Genomic DNA, 22,305 nt, shown 5'->3' on the forward strand with positions numbered 1-22,305 from the left:
TTTTAAATAAAAGTTTCTTTTAAAAACATCTTACGTGAATTGAAGCAATGGGAGAAAAGTTAGTGCATATATGCTTGCTGATAGTTTAGTGAAATATTTGGGATTAGCCCAATTGTGTCTGTTTTGTAAGCAACCAACTGCATTCAGCATAAATTTTAATTTCTAATCCTTAACAGCCATTCAATTGACTCTGCTTCTCTCACATTATCACTTCAGCCTAACTATATTTGGACGATAGCCTGGTTTCATTTAGAAGCAGAAGAGATATCACAAGAGGGCTGGCTTTATTCTCTGGCTCCACTTTTAAGGACAAATAATAATTAATCATATTAAGACACTAAATATAGCATATTGGGCTTATGGATATGGTTAAAAATATTGGTTGACATAGCTGCATGCAATCACTTCCTTAATTTTTAGCTTTTCTTTGTTGTGTAAAGCACTGGGCAGAGTGAAACACAGATTCTAAAAGCTTGCACTGTTAACCTTCCTCTGTCAAGAAACCACAGTGAGGAAGTTTCCATAGGTACTGTTATGTTGTAGTAATTCCAGAACTTGGAAGATCAAGTTAGGATGGAAGAATTGGGGTATGCAGGTACCCAGTGGGCTTACAGTTAGGCAAAGTACTAATGAGGAAGTGGTGATTCTTGATTACCCTTCAGCACTGTTAGTCAGTTCATCTATGCAACATACACTATTTGTAAATAAGAGCTCATTGGAAGGGGCAAATACTGAACCTGTCTCCTGGCCCACTTCTGTGGCTAGGAAATTGCCATTACCACCTTAAGAGCAGGTAAACGGCCTCAAATAACTTTGGCTTTGTAGTGGGGGGAAATGTCATCTCTAATACCATTTAAAATTTATACTAATCTTTTTATTTTTAGGTACTCACAGCTTGAGCAAAAGGTGTAAAGTATTTCAGTACAAATGACTGTCTACGAGTCCATCATATAATCAATGTTACAGTGAAATTTAATTTGACAGGTAAGATTCCTATTACACATGTCCTTTGTATTAACTAGGCTGTTTAATTTTTGAGCAGTATTATCTAGTAGGCAAGAACTTGTATTCTTACCCAGCTGTTACTAGTTTATAAAGTTGAGAATGAGAATTAGGCCTCTCTGCCTTTGCCTCCTTCCATTGTTCTCTAGCTTTGGTGAGAAGATTCTGGCTTGTATCAATCCAGAGCCTTCCATTTGTTTGAAACAGGGAATTCTGGCTTAACGTCAAGTTACCAAAGCAGGAAAATAAGCCAGGACAAAGGCCTGGAGGGAAGGGAAGAGAGCAGGAGTAAGGAGAGAGACACTTATGTAGTCTGGAACTTTATATTATTGCAAATAGGTGGAAGTAACTGTACTAGTGTTCACACAATTGGGAAACCAAGGGAATTTGATTGTTGATTGGGTATCGTGGTGAGATGAGGAAAAAGCTTTTAATATATTTGAGTTACCATCTGTTGAATTTATTATTTCAGTAACTGATGGAGGTAGGTGATTCCCTGCTTGATAGAAGACTCATTACACTAATATTAGTTTCTTTAACGTTTTAAGGTAGTTGATAAGACTACTGAACCAAAGCTTGAATTGATCTGACAGATGAATTAGGAAATGTTTTGACGCTTTTGTTGAAAATATTCCTCTTTTTAAATACCAGTGCTTGACAAGTATCTGAACTATAATGATTAAGAGTTAATTGTTAATTAATCATAGCTTTAAATTGAGAATGTCAAACATTAGACTTCAGAAACTTTGACCTATATATCTCTTGGGAAATTTATTGCACTGTAACTAAAACAAAGCAAATCCCTTATGTAGGTACAGTACAGTGAAATAAACCTAAACGAAGCATACAAAAGTAAACTGGGTTCATAGCAAGTTTCCCCAAAGTAGAAAAATCCATAAAGACAGATTGGTGGTCATGTTGGATTACCCAGGATGTAATTTGTGGGCAAGTGTTTATATTGTATCCAATATTGTATCCAACTGGTGTAATCTTTCTGGGTAACATCTATGTTTTCCAGAGCTAGAAATTTTGGCAGAACTTCTGAAATCTTTCCTCTTCATTTTTGTAAATACTGTACTGTTAAGCCAATTAGCCTACCCAGGCTGCTTTAAACGAATTAGTAGATAATTTAGTTGTGTTTGCATAGTGAAAGGTATGAAGAAGAGGCTTTTTTAAAAGGGCGTGATTCTCCCTTCACTCCCCCCGCTCTGTTTTTGCTAGAAATGTTCAAAGGCAAATGAATATAAAACGTCTCAGGGCAGTTGTTTTGAATTTTGAGTACACTGGTTAAGTGCAAGTTGATGACAAAATTTGTACACATTGTGTAAAAAAGTTAATGAAGCAGAATAATTAGGGTTCAATATTTAGTTAGTTGATTAAAAAAAAGACCACACTTTATCAGTTGAAATGGTGCACAGCCATTGTTTGTTCTTAATGCAGGTACATTAAAACCATGGGTGGCAGAAATTGCCTTAGAAGAGACATTTCCCCTTTCTCATTCAGGAAAAAAACCCCTCTTATAAGATGTCGCATGTGTGGGTAACATCTCAACCAAAATAGTTTCCCCACCCCTTCAGTATGATTGGTCTTATGGAAATATGTGATTAAAAAACCCCCAATCAAATAATAAAGGATTGGATCCAGACATGCCCTTCTGTGAACAGAATGGTCTCTGATCAATTGGTGCCTCCCACCAGAGGAAGGGGAAATGATTTTTTGCCAGTTTCCCCTTCACATGTTGTTCTGGAGGATCCCTCAACTTGTAGGGCAGCTTTTCAGGGGACTACAGGGAGAATGAGAAATTTCCTGTTTTGTATGGGGTTGTACTCCCCCCGAAGGAGCGTGCTCATAGTTGGGTTGCTCCTGGATCCATCTCTCTGATTTCAGGTGACTTCAGTAGCTAGGAGCGCCTTTTTCCAGCTTTGGCAGGAAAGATAGCGGCAACTGTTTCTGGACCAGGATAGCTTGATTGTCTGTGGTAAACTTAATGTTGGATTACTACAATGCACTCTATGTGGGCTCAGACACTACAGCTTGTGTAGAAAGCATCAATGTAGGCTGCCCAATGATCAGTCACTGCCATAATGTTATTCTACTGCTGAAAATGCTGCACTTGCTTCCAGTTAGCTAGTAGGCTAAGTTTAAGGTTCTGGTACTGGTGTACAAAGTCCTTTGTAGCTTGGGACCAGAATACCTAAAAGATTGTCTCACCCCTTACATACCCAGCTGATTATTGTCCTCTGCAGGAGAGGGCATCCTGTAGATGCCATCTCATCAAGAGGTCCATTCTGTATGAAGTAGGAATCTTGTTTACTGTGACAGCAGGTAGCCTTTTAGAGCTTCCTCCCACTGCACATTAGACAGCTGTTGTCTTGCTGCCTATTGAAGACTTTCCTTTTTCAATAAGCTTTTTAAGTGGATATTTTTATTCCAGTCTGGGTCTGTTTTGTATTTGAAATTGATTTTAATACTAGTGCTGTATTCAAATCTTATTACATATTTGGAGAGTGGGTGCTTTCCCTAGCCGCCACAAATTTACACGAAGCATTACAGTGTCTCCCAGTGCTTGAACATGGAGGAATGATTTCTTTTATGGATTCCATTATTCCTGTTTGCTGCTTCATATCAGATACCAGTACAGTGGTACCTCGGGTTACATATGCTTCAGGTTACAGACTCTGCTAACCCAGAAATAGTACCTCAGGTTAAGAACTTTGCTTCAGGATGAGAACAGAAATCGTGCTCCGGCGGCGCGGCAGCAGCAGGAGGCCCCATTAGCTAAAGTGCTTCAGGTTAAGTACAGTTTCAGGTTAAGAACGGACCTCTGGAACGAATTAAGTACTTAACCCGAGGTACCACTGTAGTTGTATGTACAGTGGTGCCTCGCAAGACGAAATTAATTCGTTCTGCAAGTCTCTTCGTCTTGCGAGTTTTTCGTCTTGCGATGCACGGTTTCCCATAGGAATGCATTGAAAATCAATTAATGCGTTCCTATGGAAACCGCCTTCAGACCAGGTCCGGGGACAGTCTGTCCCCGACCTCTTCTGAAGGCTGGGGGGGGCAAGGGCTTTTCTTCCCACCCCCAGCATTTTAAAAAACCCTGGGACAGCGCAGGACTTCTCTGCTGTCCGGGGCGATCTTAAAATGCTGGCGGGCGGCATTTTAAAATCGCCCCGGGACAGCGGAGGACTTCTCCGCTGTCCGGGGCGATTTAAAAGCCCCTGGGAAGGCAGGCAGGGGGGACAAAGACTTTTGCCCCCCGCCAGCCTTCAGAAGAGGTCCAGGACCTCTTCTGAAGGCGGGCGGGGGGCGAAAGTCTTTGCTCCCCCCCGCCTTCAAAAGTTGTCCTGGACAGGCTTCGCGGACCTCTCCCGCTGCTTGCGGAGAGTTGCCAGCATGCCGAAGCCTGCGCGCGCTGAGATCAGCGCGCCCAGGCTTCGCGGCCCCGCCGCCCAGCTTCGGAGCATCGTTCCGAAGCTGGGCGGCGGGAGGAGGTGTTCCCTCCCCGCCGCCCAGCTTCGGAGCATTGTTCCGAAGCCCGGCGGCGGGTGGAGGTGTTCCCGCCCCACCGCCTGGCTTCGGAGGAGCCTTCCGAAGCCTGGCGGCGGAGGAGGTGTCCCCGCCCCGCCGCCAGGCTTCGGAGGAGGTCCGAGGACAGTGGGGAAGACGCGCTGCGCTTCCCCGCTGTCCCGGAGATTTCCCTATGGGCTGTCGTCTTGCGAAGCAAGCCCATAGGGAAATTCGTTTTGCGAAGCGCCTCCAAAACGGAAAACCCTTTCGTCTAGCGGGTTTTCCGTCTTGCGAGGCGTTCGTCTTGCGGGGTACCACTGTACAGCAGTGGTGGTGAAACATAATAGTATGCATCAGTAGTCCAGAACATACTCTTTCAGGTGTTGTTGTTTTTTTAAAAAACAACAACAACAACATGAAACTGCAAATCACAGAACTATACTTGATGAAAGGTTTAGAATGTTTCCAAATATTAATGATAGAATGTTTCACAAGAAATGTAGCTGTATCCTTTGTCTCTGTTTCCAACTGGCATCTTAGATTTTAATCCTTTTTTTCTGTTGCTTATATAGACAACAAGGTATTTTGCTTGTTTACAGGCTTTTGCTCATTTAGTGTAGTTTCTCAAGGCACTTTTTGGATGTAGAATACATTATTGTTATACGGGCAACAGTTCAGAGAAGGAAAAAAGTTTACTTATCAGCTAGAACTGTATCTTTTGGTTTAACCATGCTGCTTTTGGTATTGTCACAGCCTATATATTGAATTGAAAGAATTGAACATTTGATTTACAATTGCACCTTGTGCATATTCCATGTTATTGTATGGCTGTGCTGGCCAGAGTTCCAGAGGGCACCAGGTTGGGGAAGGCTGTGTTAGATGAATGCAGTTGGTAACCTAATTCCATAAATAAATTTTTATAGGAAGAGAAGCTATCATTTGGAGTTGAAAAGCTACATTTTGATTTTTTTATATCAGAGCTGTAAGGAGAAAACTTATGAATATATGTATTGATCTGCTCAAACTGTTAAGTTCTTTAAGTATCCTAGGAAACAAGCTTTCCAAAAATATTGATGTGGAACTTTGCTTGTTCAGGAGGTTTGCCCTGAGGAAAATTTGGGAATGGGCTTGAGGCTCAACACTTCCTTCTTGCTACAGGTGGAGTAAGTGTAGGTTGTCGTTATTGGCATCCATTTGTCTTGAAAGGCAATAGAATGCAACTTTTTGGGAGAAGTTGAACTGCTATTTTAGCTGCACTGAAGTGACCTCCCCAGAGCACATACCTGTGTAGTGTGTATGGAGGTTCTGGACTGCCCAGATGACAAGACTCCTCTCAGCCTTGCTGATGTGGTTCAAAGAAAAGCAGAGCCATATGTATGGCACCAACTTCGCTGCAGGAGTCGCTGGAAAGAGGCATGCAAGGCACCATCCAACTGTCTTAGAGACTCCACTCCAGATTGGGTATACTCCTTAGCCTTTTCTTCTCCTGAAGATATCCCACAAGGCAGAGGAGATTTAGGATCAGAGCTACCTTCCTATGTTGTTGAGCCCCATCTGCCCCTCACTTCCCCCTGCAGCATGTGCAGAAACCACCATCTTGACTGTGGGACCCACTATTTGTCTCATCTGCTCAATCCACTTGAGCCTATCTACACATGCAGGGGAAGTCCGTAACTCACTGAGGGTTTGAGACCCATTGGGTACCCTCACCTGGTTTACCTGACCAGTTGAAGCTGATCCTGGCATGTGACCACTGTTGCATGCTGACACCTTCTAGGAGCCACAGGTGAGAGCTGAGTGCGGGGTGGGGACCAAAGGTGGACAAACTACCTCAGAAGGAGCACATCATGAACTCCATGTCAGTATGCCTTTCAACTGATGTCAGCAACTGGGCCCAATAACTGGTTCTGCCCCGACTGGGCTAGGCGACTGGAGCACTTTCAGAGACCTTCCAATCCTGGAAAGCAGGTCCGAGTGCACTGGACCCACAATTGTGCATTGTGAGCACCAGACTCATGCAGAGTATAAATAACGCGGAAGCTAGCTGTGAAGCATAACTCCTTTTATTTCTAATAGCTACTACAAACTAACGAACTACTGGCTTGCATGAGTGTTACACCTCCCACTCAGCCATTAATAATAATAATAATAATAATAAATAAATAAATAAATAAATAAATAAATAATTTATTATTTATACCCCGCCCATCTGGCTGGGTTTCCCCAGCCACTCTGGGCGGCTTCCAACAAAACACTAAAATACAATAACCTATTAAACATTAAAAGCTTCCCTAAACAGGGCTTCCTTTCTAGTCACTACATAGATAAGACACTCTCCACACACAGAGTCAGGCAGTCAGTCAGGAGCGGAAGAGTAGAAGAGCAGTTTCTGCCCCCTCCTTTCTCAAAACATCAAATCAGGAGTCTGTCAATGGGAGGGGTGAAAATATCAACACCCCAGAGGTGTTACCCCTGCTTTATAGGATTAGGGAGAAAGTAGTGTCCAAGAAATGTAGTTCCATTCATTCAGTTCTGCTTGTGGTGGCAAACTGGGAGCAGCTTATAACAACACAAACAACGCAACAGGCTGTATGTAACTATATAAATTCTTTTTAAATGCAATTCAACATATATAAAAATATATGGTTCTATAGACCAACGTATTATATAAACAAAACATATTATGAGAAATTAAAGTCCAGCAGATAGATCAAGAAATATAATCTATTCAGTTCATATATTGGCAATATCCACGGTGTGGAATTCTTATTTCAATCTTGTAGTGTTCCACGTGAAGATGCTTAAGAATTCTAGCGTTCTTTGTATGTAGGTATCAGAAGAAAAACTTGGAAGAATGGCACATGCAGAAAATAAGACAAGGATTCCATGATAATTCATTGTTTCGCCCAACTGGGCTTCGTCAGCCGTGCATACTCTGGATTATATAAATAAACATAATGTGATGCAATTTTACACAAAACCAAGTAACATAACACGCATACTAAACAATAAATTTACATACCGTATTCTTGCATATCAGAGACATGGAACATCATGGATTCAGTCATCATGACCATTAACCTAATGCCTCTTTATATAGAGAGAGGCAATATTGGCTACAACCACAGGTGGCTATAATTTCTGTAAATGCTTCTTAAAGAGACCATATTTTAACTAAAAACCATAAATAATTTTTTAAAGAAATTGATAATATTCCTTTAAGATGTTAACCATGTAATAACTCATAAAAAACAGTTGTAATCTAATTGTGTATTCAAGCCTGAAGGATTTAAAGTGTTGAGTAGAAAAGTAAGTCTGGTTTCTTTCTGCAAAAGAATCTTTTTAGCTTGTTCTAATCAATAGGTCCCTGATGTGCCAAGATGACAAAAAATGTTAGATCCTCATCATAATGTGACGCTTGAGTAAAGTGTTGTACCAAAGGCACGTCAACAACACCATTTCTGATTCTGGAACGATGCTCAGATATCCTGACCCTGATGGGTCTAATGGCGGTTCCTACATACCATAACCCACAACTGCACATAATCACGTAAATTATGCGTGAAGTGGTGCATGTGGCAAATGATTGCAAAACAAACTTAAAGCCTTCTTTATTAGAAAACTCTTTCACCTGCAATGCATATTTACATGAGGTGCAGTGACCACATCTAAAAAAACATCGTGGAGAGTTGGTTAAGGTCCGTTGTGTAAGTGTAGGTTTTAAATCTGTGTGTGCCAACATGTCCCTCAGTGACCTAGTGCGTCGTTTGGCAAAACAGGGAATCACAACACACCCAGGAATGTCTTTAAGGATGTGCCAATGACATTGTACTATCCTTTCAATTTCAACTGGGAGAAGCAGCAGAGAGAGAGAGCATGTAAGTCCGTTGACATTTTTATCTTTATGAAAGTTCACCTGTACTGTAATTATAAAAGGCTGATCAAACTCTGCCCTGGGCTGAACTGTCATTCTGGTGGATCTTTGTTGCATTAGCATGTAAAGAAAAAAATAGGAAAAGGTTTTAAACCTGAATAAATGTGTCTGAATTTGATTATAGTACTAACTTAACAGGGCATTTTAACATGTTGGGCCCAAACATTTGTAAATCTGTTTAATTTCTTTCTGCAATTTAGGTGATAGCATTAAAGGAATTAAATCTGCCTTCCTGGCCCAAACACTCATATCTACTTTTCAATATATTTTTCTTGTTCCGGTTTATTTGTTGACCTTTAACTTTTGCTACTCTACTTTGACATTACTGACTGCTACAGAAACTACTTTAGGCTTTGTAGAACCATAAGGAAAGAGACTTATGTGCAGGGGAATTCTAAACATATTTCCTCAGAAATAAAGGCCATTAGTTTATTGAGGTTCACCTCTAGTTAAGTGTGCATAGGATTGTAGCCTGAATCAGTTCACAAGTCTTAACTTATCAATATTTAGCTTGAACCTGCTTTGAGTAGGGAAACTAGGTTTTTGTTTTCGTTTAATGATGGCGCTCAAAGCTTCATGTGTATTGATGAAATTTCTTTTTAAAAAAAGTTTGCATAAATGTTTAAAACTGGGGTACTAGCCATCCTTGAATATATGCATTTATTTAATAGTTGAGGAATCTGAAGGTTAAGACTTAAGGTGTCAAGACTTTATGTTTTATATAAAAATATAGTTATACATTTTGAGCACAAGATAGCCAGAGCTAAAATGCTTACGTTTTATTAATTTTCATAGGAGAGTCAAGCATGTGCTTAACTGTTCCATTGAAGTGAAAGGGGAGATTGCTTAACTTTGCCAAGAAACTGCCCTCTCAATGATAACACAACATAGTTGGGAATTGCCATATGTAGCTTTAACTTCAGGTTTTCTGGGACAATGTGCAGTACAAATTTACTCAGTCTCTTTGTCTTGAAAAGAGACTCTTCTTGACATGCTGCATTCTCTTCTAATTAGCTGCAACTATTGGTGTCATCTTATGTTTCCACTCACAGAAAAATGCTTCCCCAGAGAGTGACTTTTATCTGCTTTGTTTTGTGTGTTTCACTGAGAGTTGTTGCGGCCATTTGTCACAATAATTAATTTTTTATTAGTGTGTTGCTAGATGCACTGAGTTCATAAAAGCAGCCATAACATGGGAGCAGGAACTTAGTGGATGTTGTCACTGTAACTTCTTGAGTGTGGAATAATTTTCTAGTTCCTGAAGTGACACAAACTGCTCTACAGTGAGTACACAAAGTTCTCCAGAGCAAGTTCTGCCATTTCAGGAATTGGAAAGCACATATGGCTCCCAAAATGGGAGCTTTTATAGGGGCTTTCAGTGGGACGCGGGTGGCGCTGTGGTCTAAACCACAGAGCCTACGGCTTGCCGAACAGAAGGTTGACGGTTTGAATCCCCACGACGGGATTAGCTCCCGTTGTTCGGTCCCAGTTCCTGCCCACCTAGCAGTTTGAAAGCACGTCAAAGTGCAAGTAGATAAATAGGTACCGCTCCGGCAGGAAGGTAAACAGTATTTACGTGCGCTGCTCTGGTTCGCCAGAAGTGGCTTAGTCATGCTGGTCACATGACTCGGAAGCTGTCTGCAGACAAAATCCGGCTCCCTCGGCCTATAGAGTGAGATGAGCACGCAACCCCAGAGTCATCCGTGACTGGACCTAATGGTCAGGGGTACCTTTACCTTTATCTTCATGAGGGCTTTCAGTGAGGCTGCAATCCTGTATTTGCTTACCTGGGAGCAAATCCCACTGAACTCAATAGGACTTGCTTCTGACTAGATATGTATAGGATTCCAGTGTTAGTCTTCTTTCAGGAGTTTAGCAATGGAGTGTGGTGAAAGGGAAAGAAATGCAAAGCTGGTAGATGCAGATAGATGCACTGAGTTCATAAAAGCAGCCATAACATGGGAGCAGGAACTTAGTGGATGTTGTCACTGCAACTTCTTAACCATAGAATAATTTTCTAGTTACTGAAGAGAAAGAAATGCAAAGCTGGTAATGGTGCAATGCAATGGTGAAAGAGAAAGAAATGCAAAGCTGGTAGATGCAGATAGGCTCATGGGATTGGCTTGTTAATTAAGTTACAGTGCTTTCCTCCTAGATAATTTCCATAGTATTGATGACACTGTTTGATATGAAAAAATCATTACTGTGTTTTACTGTATTTACTGTATTTTAATATTTTGTTGGAAGCCACCCAGAGTGGCTTATAAGTTGTTGTTGTTGTTGTTATTATTATTATTATTATTATTATTATTATTAAAATGAAGGCATAAACCATGTTTGCATATGGTGTAATAGGAAAGAGGGATGAGTACTTGGAAGAACTAATAATGTTTGATTTCAATATAGATTGCAATATTGCATTTATCAGGATGTACCAGTCTGTAGTTTGCCCAAGTTTTGTAGAGTGCTGTATGATATAGCAAGAATGACATAAGTGTATTGTAAAGAGAACCTGAATGGTTCCTATGCAAGGGAGAAACTTCACATTGACCACTTTTATGCCACCTTAACACTGAGGAAGGTCTGTGGCCAAATGTAGGGATTGATCATTTTCACTCAGTTCTTAAATACTTTTTTCTTGGAAGTCTGTGTCCTTTGAGTTTACTGAGGCTTACCTCTAAGTAAGTGTACTAGAGAAATGCTTGTTTCTTTTCTTTTTTAAAAAAAATATTTTTTGTTAAAGATTTTCTTTAATAGTAGATGCCTCGTCTCTTTTTTTGGGTTGTAGAATCTTTTTTTACATTTAAAGTGAGACGTTAATGTTGTATACAGCATAAAGTTGGGGCAGAAGGAGGGGTGATAATACTTGGTTCATATGTGGGGGTTTTATGTCAGCTTCACTTTGATAGGTTCTCCGTCTATTCATTTATTATATTTCCTCAGTAGTAAGAGATTGGATGGGGCCCAGGGCATCATTTAGTTGACAGGGCATCATTTAGTTGTTTTTAGTTGACTGCAGTGAGATTTGTTTGCATGGGGAAGGGGAGGAGATTGTTGGGTCAAGTTAGCCATATTGATTCATATGGAAATATGAAACAATATGGCTGACTTAACCCAACAATCTCCCTCCCCCACAGACTCACTGTTAAGACTGTGTTCATGGCCGACAATCTTACTTGGCTACGAGTGATCGCCAAAGAAAGATTGATTCATATGCTGTCAGTGGGTTCTTGTTGTCTTGTTGGACTGTGTATGTAATAAAGGGGAGCCATACCTCTTCTATTTGTCCCTGTGCTACTTTCAGTCTGTTGGTTAGCTTTTCTAGTAAGGCTGTTTCCCATACAATTTGGTACTACTGGTCCATGTTCACTCATGACACTTCTCTCTGGTGTCTGGCTATGATGCTTCTGACTGCTGAGAGTAGGTTCGTTATAAGCCCTTTATAATGTGAGCAGTGTTAGAAACTGAGATATGAAAGCTAGGAGCTAAATGGCACCTTAAAACTAGGCTATGGCTACAACAACTGAACGTCTAGACATCCTTTTTTATAACAAGAATATAAAGCAGAAAATATTCATTTTCAGCTTTGTATTTTTGTTATAAAAAAGCATGCCTAGATGTTCAGTTGTTGCAGCCATATATAGTGGTACTTTGGGTTACAGATGCTTTAGGTTACATACACTTCAGGTTACAGACTCCACTGACCTAGAAATAGTACCTCGGGTTAAGAACTTTGCTTCAGGATGAGAACAGATATCGTGCTCCGGCGGCGCAGCGGCAGTGGGAGACCCCATTAGCTAAAGTGGTGTCTCAGGTTAAGAACAGTTTCAGGTTAAGAATGGACCTCCAGAACAAATTAAGTTCTTAACCAGAGGTACCACTGTAATTTAGTTGCAGCTAAAATATTATGTTCATTTTTCACATGGCCTAGTCCTTCCCCTGCCCACCCACCCCTAATATTCTTAGGAGGGTCTCTTCTCCAGTCTTCAGAGAGTAGCTGGGAGGCAGAAAAAGATCTCCTTTCCTTCTACTCTACAGTTATAATCTGAAATCTTAGGCCGGAACTATGCCCAGAGCTCAAGAACTGCTCTCCCTAATGTAATTCCCTGTCGCAAAATGCGCCTAGAACAATGGGAGTTTCGAACACTGAATGTGGGTGGGCATTATTGTCTTGGAAAGTGTTCACTAGGGCCAATAAATGTTTGCTCCTTGAGGTGCTGCACTAGTTGTGTTATCTCTGTTCCAATATCTTTATACAAGTTTCAAATTTTACCATTTGAACAGAATATAGTGTGCTGATGAGAGCAAGCAGACATTATGCAATAGTGAGAGAGATTATTCCTACTAGGGAACCCAAGTAGTGAATGCCAGTGGGATCATTAAGACAAATGGGGAGTTACTGGCACGCTCAGGGGAACTTCAGGACATGCAGCAGTACAAAAATGTTTTCTGGAGAGACATAAGGGGACAGTTGATCCCTTTCCCCAAAACAGCCCAGTAAGGATTGAGTTCAGTAACAATGGAATGTTGACTGTCAGTTGGAAAAGAAAACAAAGCTGGGGTTGAGGGAGTGGAATGCCCTGCTTGAGTCTCTAATAATACAGTGGTACCTTGGGTTACAGACGCTTCAGGTTGCAGACTCCGCTAACCCAGAAATAGTACCTCGGGTTAAGAACTTTGCTTTGGGATGAGAACAGAAATCGTGCTCTGGCGGCGCGGCGGCAGCAGGATGCCCCATTAGCTAAAATGGTACCTCAGGTTAAGAACAGTTTCAGGTTAAGAATGGACCACCAGAATGTATTAAGTTCTTAACCCGAGGTACCACAGTATGGTATAATAATAATAATAATAATAATAATAATAATAATAATAATAATATGGTATCCTGGATGAGGGCATGGCTGACAGGACTTCTGCTAGGCGGTGAAGGTATACTGCAATATTTGTTACAGGTCCAACTTATATTTGCCCCCCCCCAAGTTTATTCCTTAGTAGCTGTATATGTATAATGCATAAAATCAGAGGCCCACAAAGATGGTTGTCAATACCAACCATAAATTTGGTGCCTTGAAGACTAAAGCGAGAGATGTTATTAAATCAAACTGTAGTAAACCAGACAATTTAGGTAATTGTGTGCATGTGAAGAGGACTCTGAAAAGGGGAGGTGTTGGTCTCACTTTGAGTGAGGTGGGAGGAACTAGCCCTCCCTTTCCCAAGTTTCTAAGGAATGTGCACAAGAGCCTGAATGGGCTGTTCAGTGGGATACCTTTTAAAAAAAACTAAAACTGTGAAAGGGTAGGGTTTCATCTCTTGTTTTCTGCTGTGCTTTGGAGAAAATTAGAAGCCGTGTGAGTCTTTTCTACTGTTTTACCTTCTAATGTTGAGTGTGAGATGAGACAGTTAGTTCATACCAGATAGTTAGGAAGATCAGAAACAGTGGAAGAGGCATCTACTGCTTCTGATTTTGAGGGTTTTGGTGGGGATGAAATGAAAAGTTTGCTGCTTCATTTTTGTGTGTTTTCTGTGTACTGGATAACATGGAGGAGCAGCAGGGTCACTGATGAACAAAAATGTTGGCTGGGTTCTAAGCCAAAATTAGTGGACTGCTAGATAATATGTTTTGTCTCATTGCGGCCATGTTTTCATGCTCAGTGTTCAGCAGAAGAATGGTGTGGCAGTAATGCATTTTTCACACTAACATAAATGCCACTCTTTGGGTAGTGCAAGTACTTGGATAAATATGTGGCTGGTGTTTACTTTAAAGGTGTGGAGAGAAGTTATAACTACAAGGCTTATGTGTAAGCTTATAGAGCAAGAATTTGGAAGATAGAAATCATAAGGTGTGCCTTGACTTTCACTGCTGGACAATTAACTCTCCCAGTTCGGTTTCTGTCAAAGTCTTTAATGTCCAGATCTGATCAGTTCATTGGCAAGACATAGGCTACAAGGTACAGCAGGTATGCAAGAGATACAGATAAATGGGTGTGCACAAGTTAAGACATATATCGAACAAATGACAAGCCAACTGTCTCTTCTTTTTGAAAGATGGGGCAGGGACAGTTTGTGTAGCAAGCAGCCGGGATCTCGAGATTGGGCAAGCAGAAGGCACTTCTTCAAGTAAGTTGAACCTGCAAGTGCTGGAGCTGTCATTTTCTTGCCCAGTCAGTAATCTGACTTACTCTCATTTGCCTCTCCAGTACAGAAAGGCCCCATATAGGCAGGAGGAAACACTGGAGGTGGCTCCTCAACATTCTCACTAGGAGAGTTTGACATTGTAAGGGTGGAAACTTTCACTGCCAACCCAATTGGTCCTCCCCAGAATCCATTTCTCCTTTCCCCAAACTGTTGATCCCTACCTTGGACTCTGATGCTTCTTGAGATCCTGATCTCAGCTTCCCTATCCCAAACTGCTCCCTGGGGTCATCCAGCTCCAATTCCCTGAGGCCTTACCATTCCTCCTCAAGTTCTGACCACTCCCTCCATGACACCTCCATAGACTCATGACAGAGTATCATTTTATACAGAACACTGGGGAATGAACCCTTAACTCAATACATATCTTCACATAAGAACAAATGTAAAGCATGGCACAAAGTACAGATAGTCTACTAGGCCACACAGTCACTCAGATCTACTAGAATGTCAAGGTTGAACTAGCCACCCTGAAGTGATTTTTACTTCACTCTGAGACATTAGGTAAAGGAAAGGTTGTTGAACAATACGGGTAGGATCCAGACTTGGTCATGTTTAAAGTAGACCCACTGAAATCATTGTGACATCACTTACTAATGACAATTAACCCACAGAAGAGAAATTTGGATTGTCTTTACTCTGTGCTTGGTGTTCAGGTGGCTAGTGTTTGGCTTGTCACTTTAAGGCCCATCTTTTTAGTTTCTATGTACAGTGGTACCTTGGGTTACATACGCTTCAGGTTACATACGCTTCAGGTTACAGACTCCGCTAACCCAGGTTAAGAACGGACCTCCGGAACAAATTAAGTACTTAACCTGAGGTACCCCTGTACTAACTTTCAGGATAGTCTTACACCCCTTTGGACTGTCTTTGGCATTTTTTGCACAGACCTTTTCATCTTTTTCCCACATGGAGCATCAAGTTGTTTCCTAAGTCCTATTCAAAGTAGACCCATTGAAATTGACCTAAATTTGTCCTGTTGATTAATTTCAATGAGTCTACTCTGTGTAGGACTAAAATTGAATATATCTCATAATGTGTATTCCCTAAGATGTCTTATCAGGTAGTATTTGGTGAAGTACTATTGTTCTTTAAGTAAGGTCTCTAATCCACAAGCTCTCAACAAGTTTATATTTGAATATTTCATTGACTTGTAGAAGCCAGGTTGAGAAATCTTATTTTCAAATGGCATTGCTCAGTGTTCTAGGGCATCTTGGTATTTATAACATCTTGGACAACCTGTTTCATTACACTTATGAAACTTCAGGGATTAGTCAAGTGGGACAGAAAAGACTACTACATAAGCTCTATTAGTTTTGCTAAAACAGTTTATAAACAAGAAAACTGATCATGTATTCATGTCTGGAGGTGGCTGATTCTTTTTCTGCCCCCCTCCCCCTTTCTGTCTTTGACCAGGATGTCTTTCAGGTGATTAAATGTGGGTTTTTTTTGCTGTATCTCTTCCCATTTTTCATTTGTTTTGTTCAGAAAAGAAATTTAATCTCAACAGTAACTCTGAAAGGCAATTGCAGATATTAATGCTTGCTATCAAGTTTATTGAGCCGTTGCTTCCTTCAAAAATAGATCAACCAGGAGTGCTTTCCTGGTAGACAGAGCCATGAATTTATGTTGGATCCTTTCACGTGTTTCATATAGACTGTGCAGTCTATATGAATGCAAGAGTTGGCTTTATGTATGGAGGTGACATGGCCAAATAAATCCTAACTTAGAGAGTAAACATGCAAGATGGTGCTACTGTCAGTCCTAAACAGGCATCTATTGTAGTGGGACATACCACCCTGAAAATGAGCATATCATACCAAAGGTATGGGTTACCTACCCCATTGTGACCTGAATTAGCAGCTACATGTCCAGCTTAATTTGCAAATTGTTTCTGTAGCTTTTTCTAGGGAACTGAAATAAGCAAATTATTATCAGGTATGCTATTTGGGGGAGGATCTCAAATGCTCTTCTGATAAATTTCTGCTCTCATGTTTGCTTAGGAGGTATGGCCTTCGGAGCTCAAGCTGGAAGGGTAGCACCAGTAGAGCACCTCTGAAAGTCTCAAAGATTTGTTATCTTGTTTGTTCATGCATTCAGAACTATTACTGAAAGAGAAACTGGTTTTCAGATTCCATGAGAATTAATTCAGTGCTGCTATGTGAGAGCTGATCCATTACCTGTATTTGGTGCGCGCGCTAGGTTTATATATATAAACCTAGTTATTTGGGATGTATGCAATTTACAGTGCATTTTGCCAAGAAAAAGTGAACTATTTCATAAATATTCAGGCCACCCTTTTCAGTGCTATCTCAAGAATTTGAGCGATCTAATCCCTTTCTCTCTTCCTCATCGCCACCACATTCAACTGTGGATGTCACTTGTGAAGCATGCTCACAACTTCTAGACTACCTTTGGTTCACTAGAATAAAATACTTTATAAAATATTTGATCAGTAAGCTAGTACATCTCAGTAAGCTGTGTACCTCTTGCTGGTGTAAATTGTATAAATATTACTTTGAGGAAAAAGCTAATATTGTCAGAAGATAATATTTTAAATTATCTACCTAGGATATGGAACTTGACAGCTGGTAATGTAAATGGATTCTCCACGCCCTCACTACAGCTAAAAAGACTAATATTAATCCACTGGGAAGATAAATCCATGGCCCCCTTTAATCAATGGATAGAAGATATGACAATTCTTACAACATAAGAACGGATAGCATATAGACGTTGACTGTGAATGGACAAATATTATGACATTTGGAAGGCATTGATAAAAAATATAGTAGGTTATATGTAGTAGGTTTTAAAATGGTATTATAGTAGGTTTTAAAGAAATGTATATGTATTAAAATAAGAATTTCATTTATATACCTTTCTATTAGACAAGCATGTATAGAATTATAGTGTTATGCAACTTTTGTTTCCTTTTTATATTTTTCAATTTATTGTGTTTAATTGTTTATTTATGCTCTCCCAGACAAAAATTGAAATGTTACAGAAGCATACAGTTATCTGAACCGAGACTTTTATGTTTTGTACCTTTGTAATTCAGTTTGTTTGTTTCTTACATTTTAAAGATAATATTTGCAGCTTTTTACTGTGTAAAGTATATTTTGCTGCCTGTCAGTTTGCTGCCTTTCATTATTTTTGGGCTTTCCCTTCTGATTTTGAAAAGGAAACATTGAGCCTGCAAGTATGAAAAGCAGCAAATTGACTTCTCTTAAAGCAGTAGTAATTACAGTATACTGTTTATTTTTCCAGATATTGAACCTTTTTGTAGTAAAATGTCTTGAGCAATCCAGTTTGCTGCCAAAAATTGAGCAGTTTCGTCTTGTGAAAGACAGATTATGATCTTGTAAGAAGAAGTCAGTGAAGTCTGAATAAATTAGCACAATCTGTCATCACCGTGGTATTGGGCTATCTTCTATGGAAAAATAAACACAGCAAAGTCTGCTACAGGTGGCTGCCTATCTTCAAGATGCTTGTTGCCATGCTTGCTTGGTACATGTATCTCTGAACAAGTCTTCTGACTACCGTATATTTCGCCCTATAGGACGCACTTTTTCCCCTCCAAAAATGAAGGGGAAATCTGTGTGCGTCCTATGGGGCGAATGCAGGCTTTCGCTGAAGCCTGGAGAGCGAGAGGGGTCAGTGCGCACCGACCCCTCTCGCTCTCCAGGCTTCAGGAGAGCCCCAGCGCCAGCCCCACAAGGTCGGGGGACAGAGGGAGGCGGAACGCCGCCATCCCGCTGTCTCCCGAAGTGGTTTGGAGGCTGACGGCGGGGAGAAGGGCGCTTCTCCCCGCTGCCTGCCCCACAAGCTCCAGGGACAGCAGGGAAACGCAGCGCGTCTCCCCGCTGTCCCCGGACCTGATCTGAAGGTGGGAGACGGGGAGAAGAGCACTTCTCCCCGCTGCCTGCCCCACAAGCTCCAGGGACAGCAGGGAAACGCAGCGCGTCTCCCCGCTGTCCCTGGACCTGATCTGAAGGTGGGAGACGGGGAGAAGAGTGCTTCTCCCCGCTGCCTGCCCCACAAGCGCCTGGGGGAAAATAATTTCCCCCCCCTTTATTTCCCCCCCCAAAAAACTTGATGCGTCCTATGGGCCGGTGCGTCCTATGGGGCGAAAAATACGGTACTTTTCTGTGTTTGGGCAATAAGCCCTTCTTAACATTGAGAGAACTTGGCTAAAATGTTGTGCTGGGAAAGCACTTCCTAGTGTGACACAGGATGTTCTTGCTTCAGAAGAGCTGGTCCAAACCATCGAAATGCATTGGAGTCAAGCTTGTGTAACATTTTGTATAGCCTGGTTACCAGAGTGCTGTCATTCGGAGGATGACAGAGACAAGTTGGAATTTTTTGAGAAAATGAATGTTATCAAAAGAATATATAACACAAGGAAGAAACAATGAAATGGTTTAATTATGAGGCTTCTGAGAGGTTGTGAGATAAATGCTGCTGCTGTGCCATGTGACTTTTGGCTTCAAGGGAAGTAGGGGAATTTCAGAGGTGTGTGTGTGTGTGTGTGTGTGTGTGTGTGTGTAAAATCAGAGGAGGGAGAAATATACCTTTTTGTTCATTTTGGCTGTACAGTGGACGCTCGGGTTGCGAAAGTAATCTGTGCAGGATGTGTGTTCGCAGCCCGCAGCATTTGCAACCCACAGCGGCATGTCTGTGCACGTTCTTCTGCTCATGCGCACGTGCAAAGTGCAATTTTGCGCTTCTGTGCATGCGCAACCCTCGAAACCCAGAAGTAACCTGTTCCAGTACTTCTGGGTTTCGGCGGGTCCATAACCTGAAAAAATGCAACCTGAAGCATCTGTAACCCAAGGTATGACTGTATTAGGGAACAGGTGTGAAGCTCAGCAGGACTCCAGTTTGCCGGGACAGTTATTGACTTATTTAGAAAACAATGGATGGTCATCTGTCATGGATGCTTTAGTTGAGATTCCTGCATTGCAGGGGTTAGACTAGATGATCCTCAGGGTTTCTTCTAATGCTACGATTCCATGATTCTGTGATACCTTGCACCTTCAGGGATCACTGTCTGACGGGTTATAATAGCCCATCTATGTGGGGATATTGGTGTAAAGAGCCTCAGCATTCATGCTAGATAGAAATAATTGTCTTGAGGGAATGTTATGATTATTTTATTGTAAGTTGCTTTAAATATGGAATGAGGATTATACATATTTTAAATAATATCCCAATGGCATTGTACATGAAAAGAATCACTACAGTGTGCCACATGTTTTTTTAAAAGCGAAACAGGTTTTTCTCCCCTTCCCCTTTTGCTTCAGGTAGGTAGTTGTGTTGGTCTGACACAGCTGAAATATATATATATATATATTTCAATATATATATATTGTCCAGTAGCACCTTAGAGACCATCTTCTTTCGTATCTGAAGAAGTGTGCATGCACATGAAAGTTTATACCAAGAACAAACTTAGTTGGTCTCTAAGGTGCTACTGTACAATTTTTTTTATAGATATTTCCCCTTTTGCTATATGCTGTTGCATCCAAACATAGGCCTTTGGGTGCTTAATATTCACTTGTCGGGAATGGTGGGCTTGGTCCATTGGTCCATTGAATTATCCGATGTAAATAGAAGTTGAAACACTATATTTCTCCCCTTTCCAAACAGATTATCTGGACGGATTTCATTTTTCATATAAAAGTTATCTCTCACCAAGAGCAACATGCGTTAGAGGAAAGTAACCTGCTGGTGCAGAAGAAAAATTACAATGAATAGTGAAGAAGAATTCTATGATGCCGTCACAGGTGAGTAGAGAATGGTGCATTTCTGTCTTTTTAAAGGAAATTATACTTTACTATATTAAATAATTTGGGGAAAGTTTGAGAAGGAATCCGGTCTGTTTTGAATAATAGATCTCTATACTTTTGTGGCTTTATCTTAAATATCCAAGCTTGCTTAATAGTAAATGTGCATAGGATTGCTCTGTGCATTTCATGAATATGCTACATAGCCTAATATTGTGTCTTAGGTTATTGTAAGTTAAAATGCATCTTTTTATGGTTAAGGCAGTAAAATAAGTTTAGGTTTTCCAAAGTAAGTGTTGCTTATACGTACAGTATTTCAATCCCCTCTCCCACCCTCACTCCAAAAATCAATTCTCCCCAGTAAAAAAACCAAGTTGTTTCCACAGTGGAATCAATAGTCAGTCAGAGAGGAAAAGTTAAAAATGAAGGCATAAGAGTGAATTGTATTGGTTGAGATTCTTACAGCTTACAGTTCATGAGGAAGAACATTGTAGGTTGGAACCTTGAAATGTGAATTCTGGTGAGGGTAGACCAGTGTTTCCCAACTGGTGTTCCGCGGCACACTAGTGTGCCGCGAGACGTTGCCTGGTGTGCCGTGGGAGGGAGGCGGGCGAGTCGGGCGGCAAGAGGCGGGGCGGCGGTGGCGAGGAGAGGCCGCCCAGCGCGGGGCTCTCGCCGTCTGCCTGCCTGGCTGCCTGCGTGGCGCTGACGTCACGGGGCTGTAACGTGCCCCACATAGGCACACGCGGGGCGGCGAGCGAGCTCCCTCCCACACCCCATTGCCGCTCGCTTCGGCCGGCCTACTGGGCTGTCGCAGGCGGAAGGCCTGCGCATGCGCGAGGTTTTCGCGCCTTCGGGATTCCCTTCACGCCTTCCTCCTCCCGGGTCCTTGAGAGCGCGGGAAGCGGCAGCGCGAGACCGGCGTTGAGCCTGGTAGGTATTGCGCTTGCCAAGGCAGTCATTTGGGAAATGAAAACTTGCAAAGCAAGCAACCAGTTCAATCTGAAGTACGTGTATGCTTAATATCCTGTATCTGAAACCTGTTCTGCCCCCTCCCCCACACTTGGTGCCATTTTCATCTACACATGCAGCAGAGTAAGTTGACCCAGAATAGTACCAATTCAGATGGCAGATGGGAGAATGACAGTGCTGAATGCTTTCCCATGTAGAACAGTCCCTGCAAATAAAAACCTAGCATATTTGGAAGAGGGATGCTAGCCTAACCATTACCTTCTATGCTGTTACTATTTTTTAAATTTTTTTTTACATAAGTAAAAAGTGACCTTTCCCCATCTGGCATGGTGGTGTGCCTCGAGATTTTTTTCATGGAACAAGTGTGCCTTTGCCCAAAAAAGGTTGGGAAACACTGGGGTAGACATTCCCACAGGGTTGGGAAACTGTGTCTCTCAAGCTGTTATCAGACTTCATCAGCCCCATCCAGCATTTCCAGTAGTCAGGGCTGATGGGAGATGGAGCTGCAGGCCCCATTTATCATTTACAGAAAGAAACAGAAATGTATTCAACCATTCTAATAAAACATTTTCAATTTGGCTATTTTCCTGACTTTTCCTTTCTACCAAAATGGAAAACTGAGTTGTAATGGCCATCTGATCAGGGTGGTGACTCATAAAAGGAAGATAAGTAGGTATTAGATAAGAGTATTGTTTTAGAAGGAGCAGACACAACTGGAAAAACAGGGAGCTGGAGTTTCCAAAACTGTTTGGAAACGGAGGGAAAGGCGTGGACTTGATCAATTTACTAGAAACTTACTGTCTAAGAACTAGAGCAAACTTATGGGTGTGGGCATTGAGGTCAGCCCGCCCCCATCAAGCAAATACAGTGGTGCACGTGATGTCATTTTGAGCATCTGTGCATGTG

The 22,305-nt window shown here is 41.4% G+C and overlaps 1 protein-coding gene across 2 annotated transcripts in view; it reads left to right on the forward strand.

Annotated features, from left to right (window-relative positions):
• OSBPL2 (oxysterol binding protein like 2) overlaps nt 1-22,305 on the forward strand; it is an 81,294-nt gene that overhangs the window by 16,546 nt on the left and 42,443 nt on the right. Inside the window, exons 2-3 of one of the 2 annotated variants that reach the window (XM_082226217.1) lie at nt 885-984; nt 20,291-20,427. In XM_082226217.1, the coding sequence (XP_082082343.1) occupies nt 20,391-20,427 (37 nt within the window). In that variant the 5' untranslated portion in view covers nt 885-984; nt 20,291-20,390. The remainder of the gene's footprint in view (nt 1-884; nt 985-20,290; nt 20,428-22,305) is intronic. The other variant, XM_082226218.1, reaches the window with a different exon arrangement.

This window comes from Podarcis vaucheri (genome assembly GCF_965113315.1).
Source record: "Podarcis vaucheri genome assembly, chromosome: 6".
In the NCBI taxonomy this organism is placed as follows: domain Eukaryota; kingdom Metazoa; phylum Chordata; class Lepidosauria; order Squamata; family Lacertidae; genus Podarcis; species Podarcis vaucheri.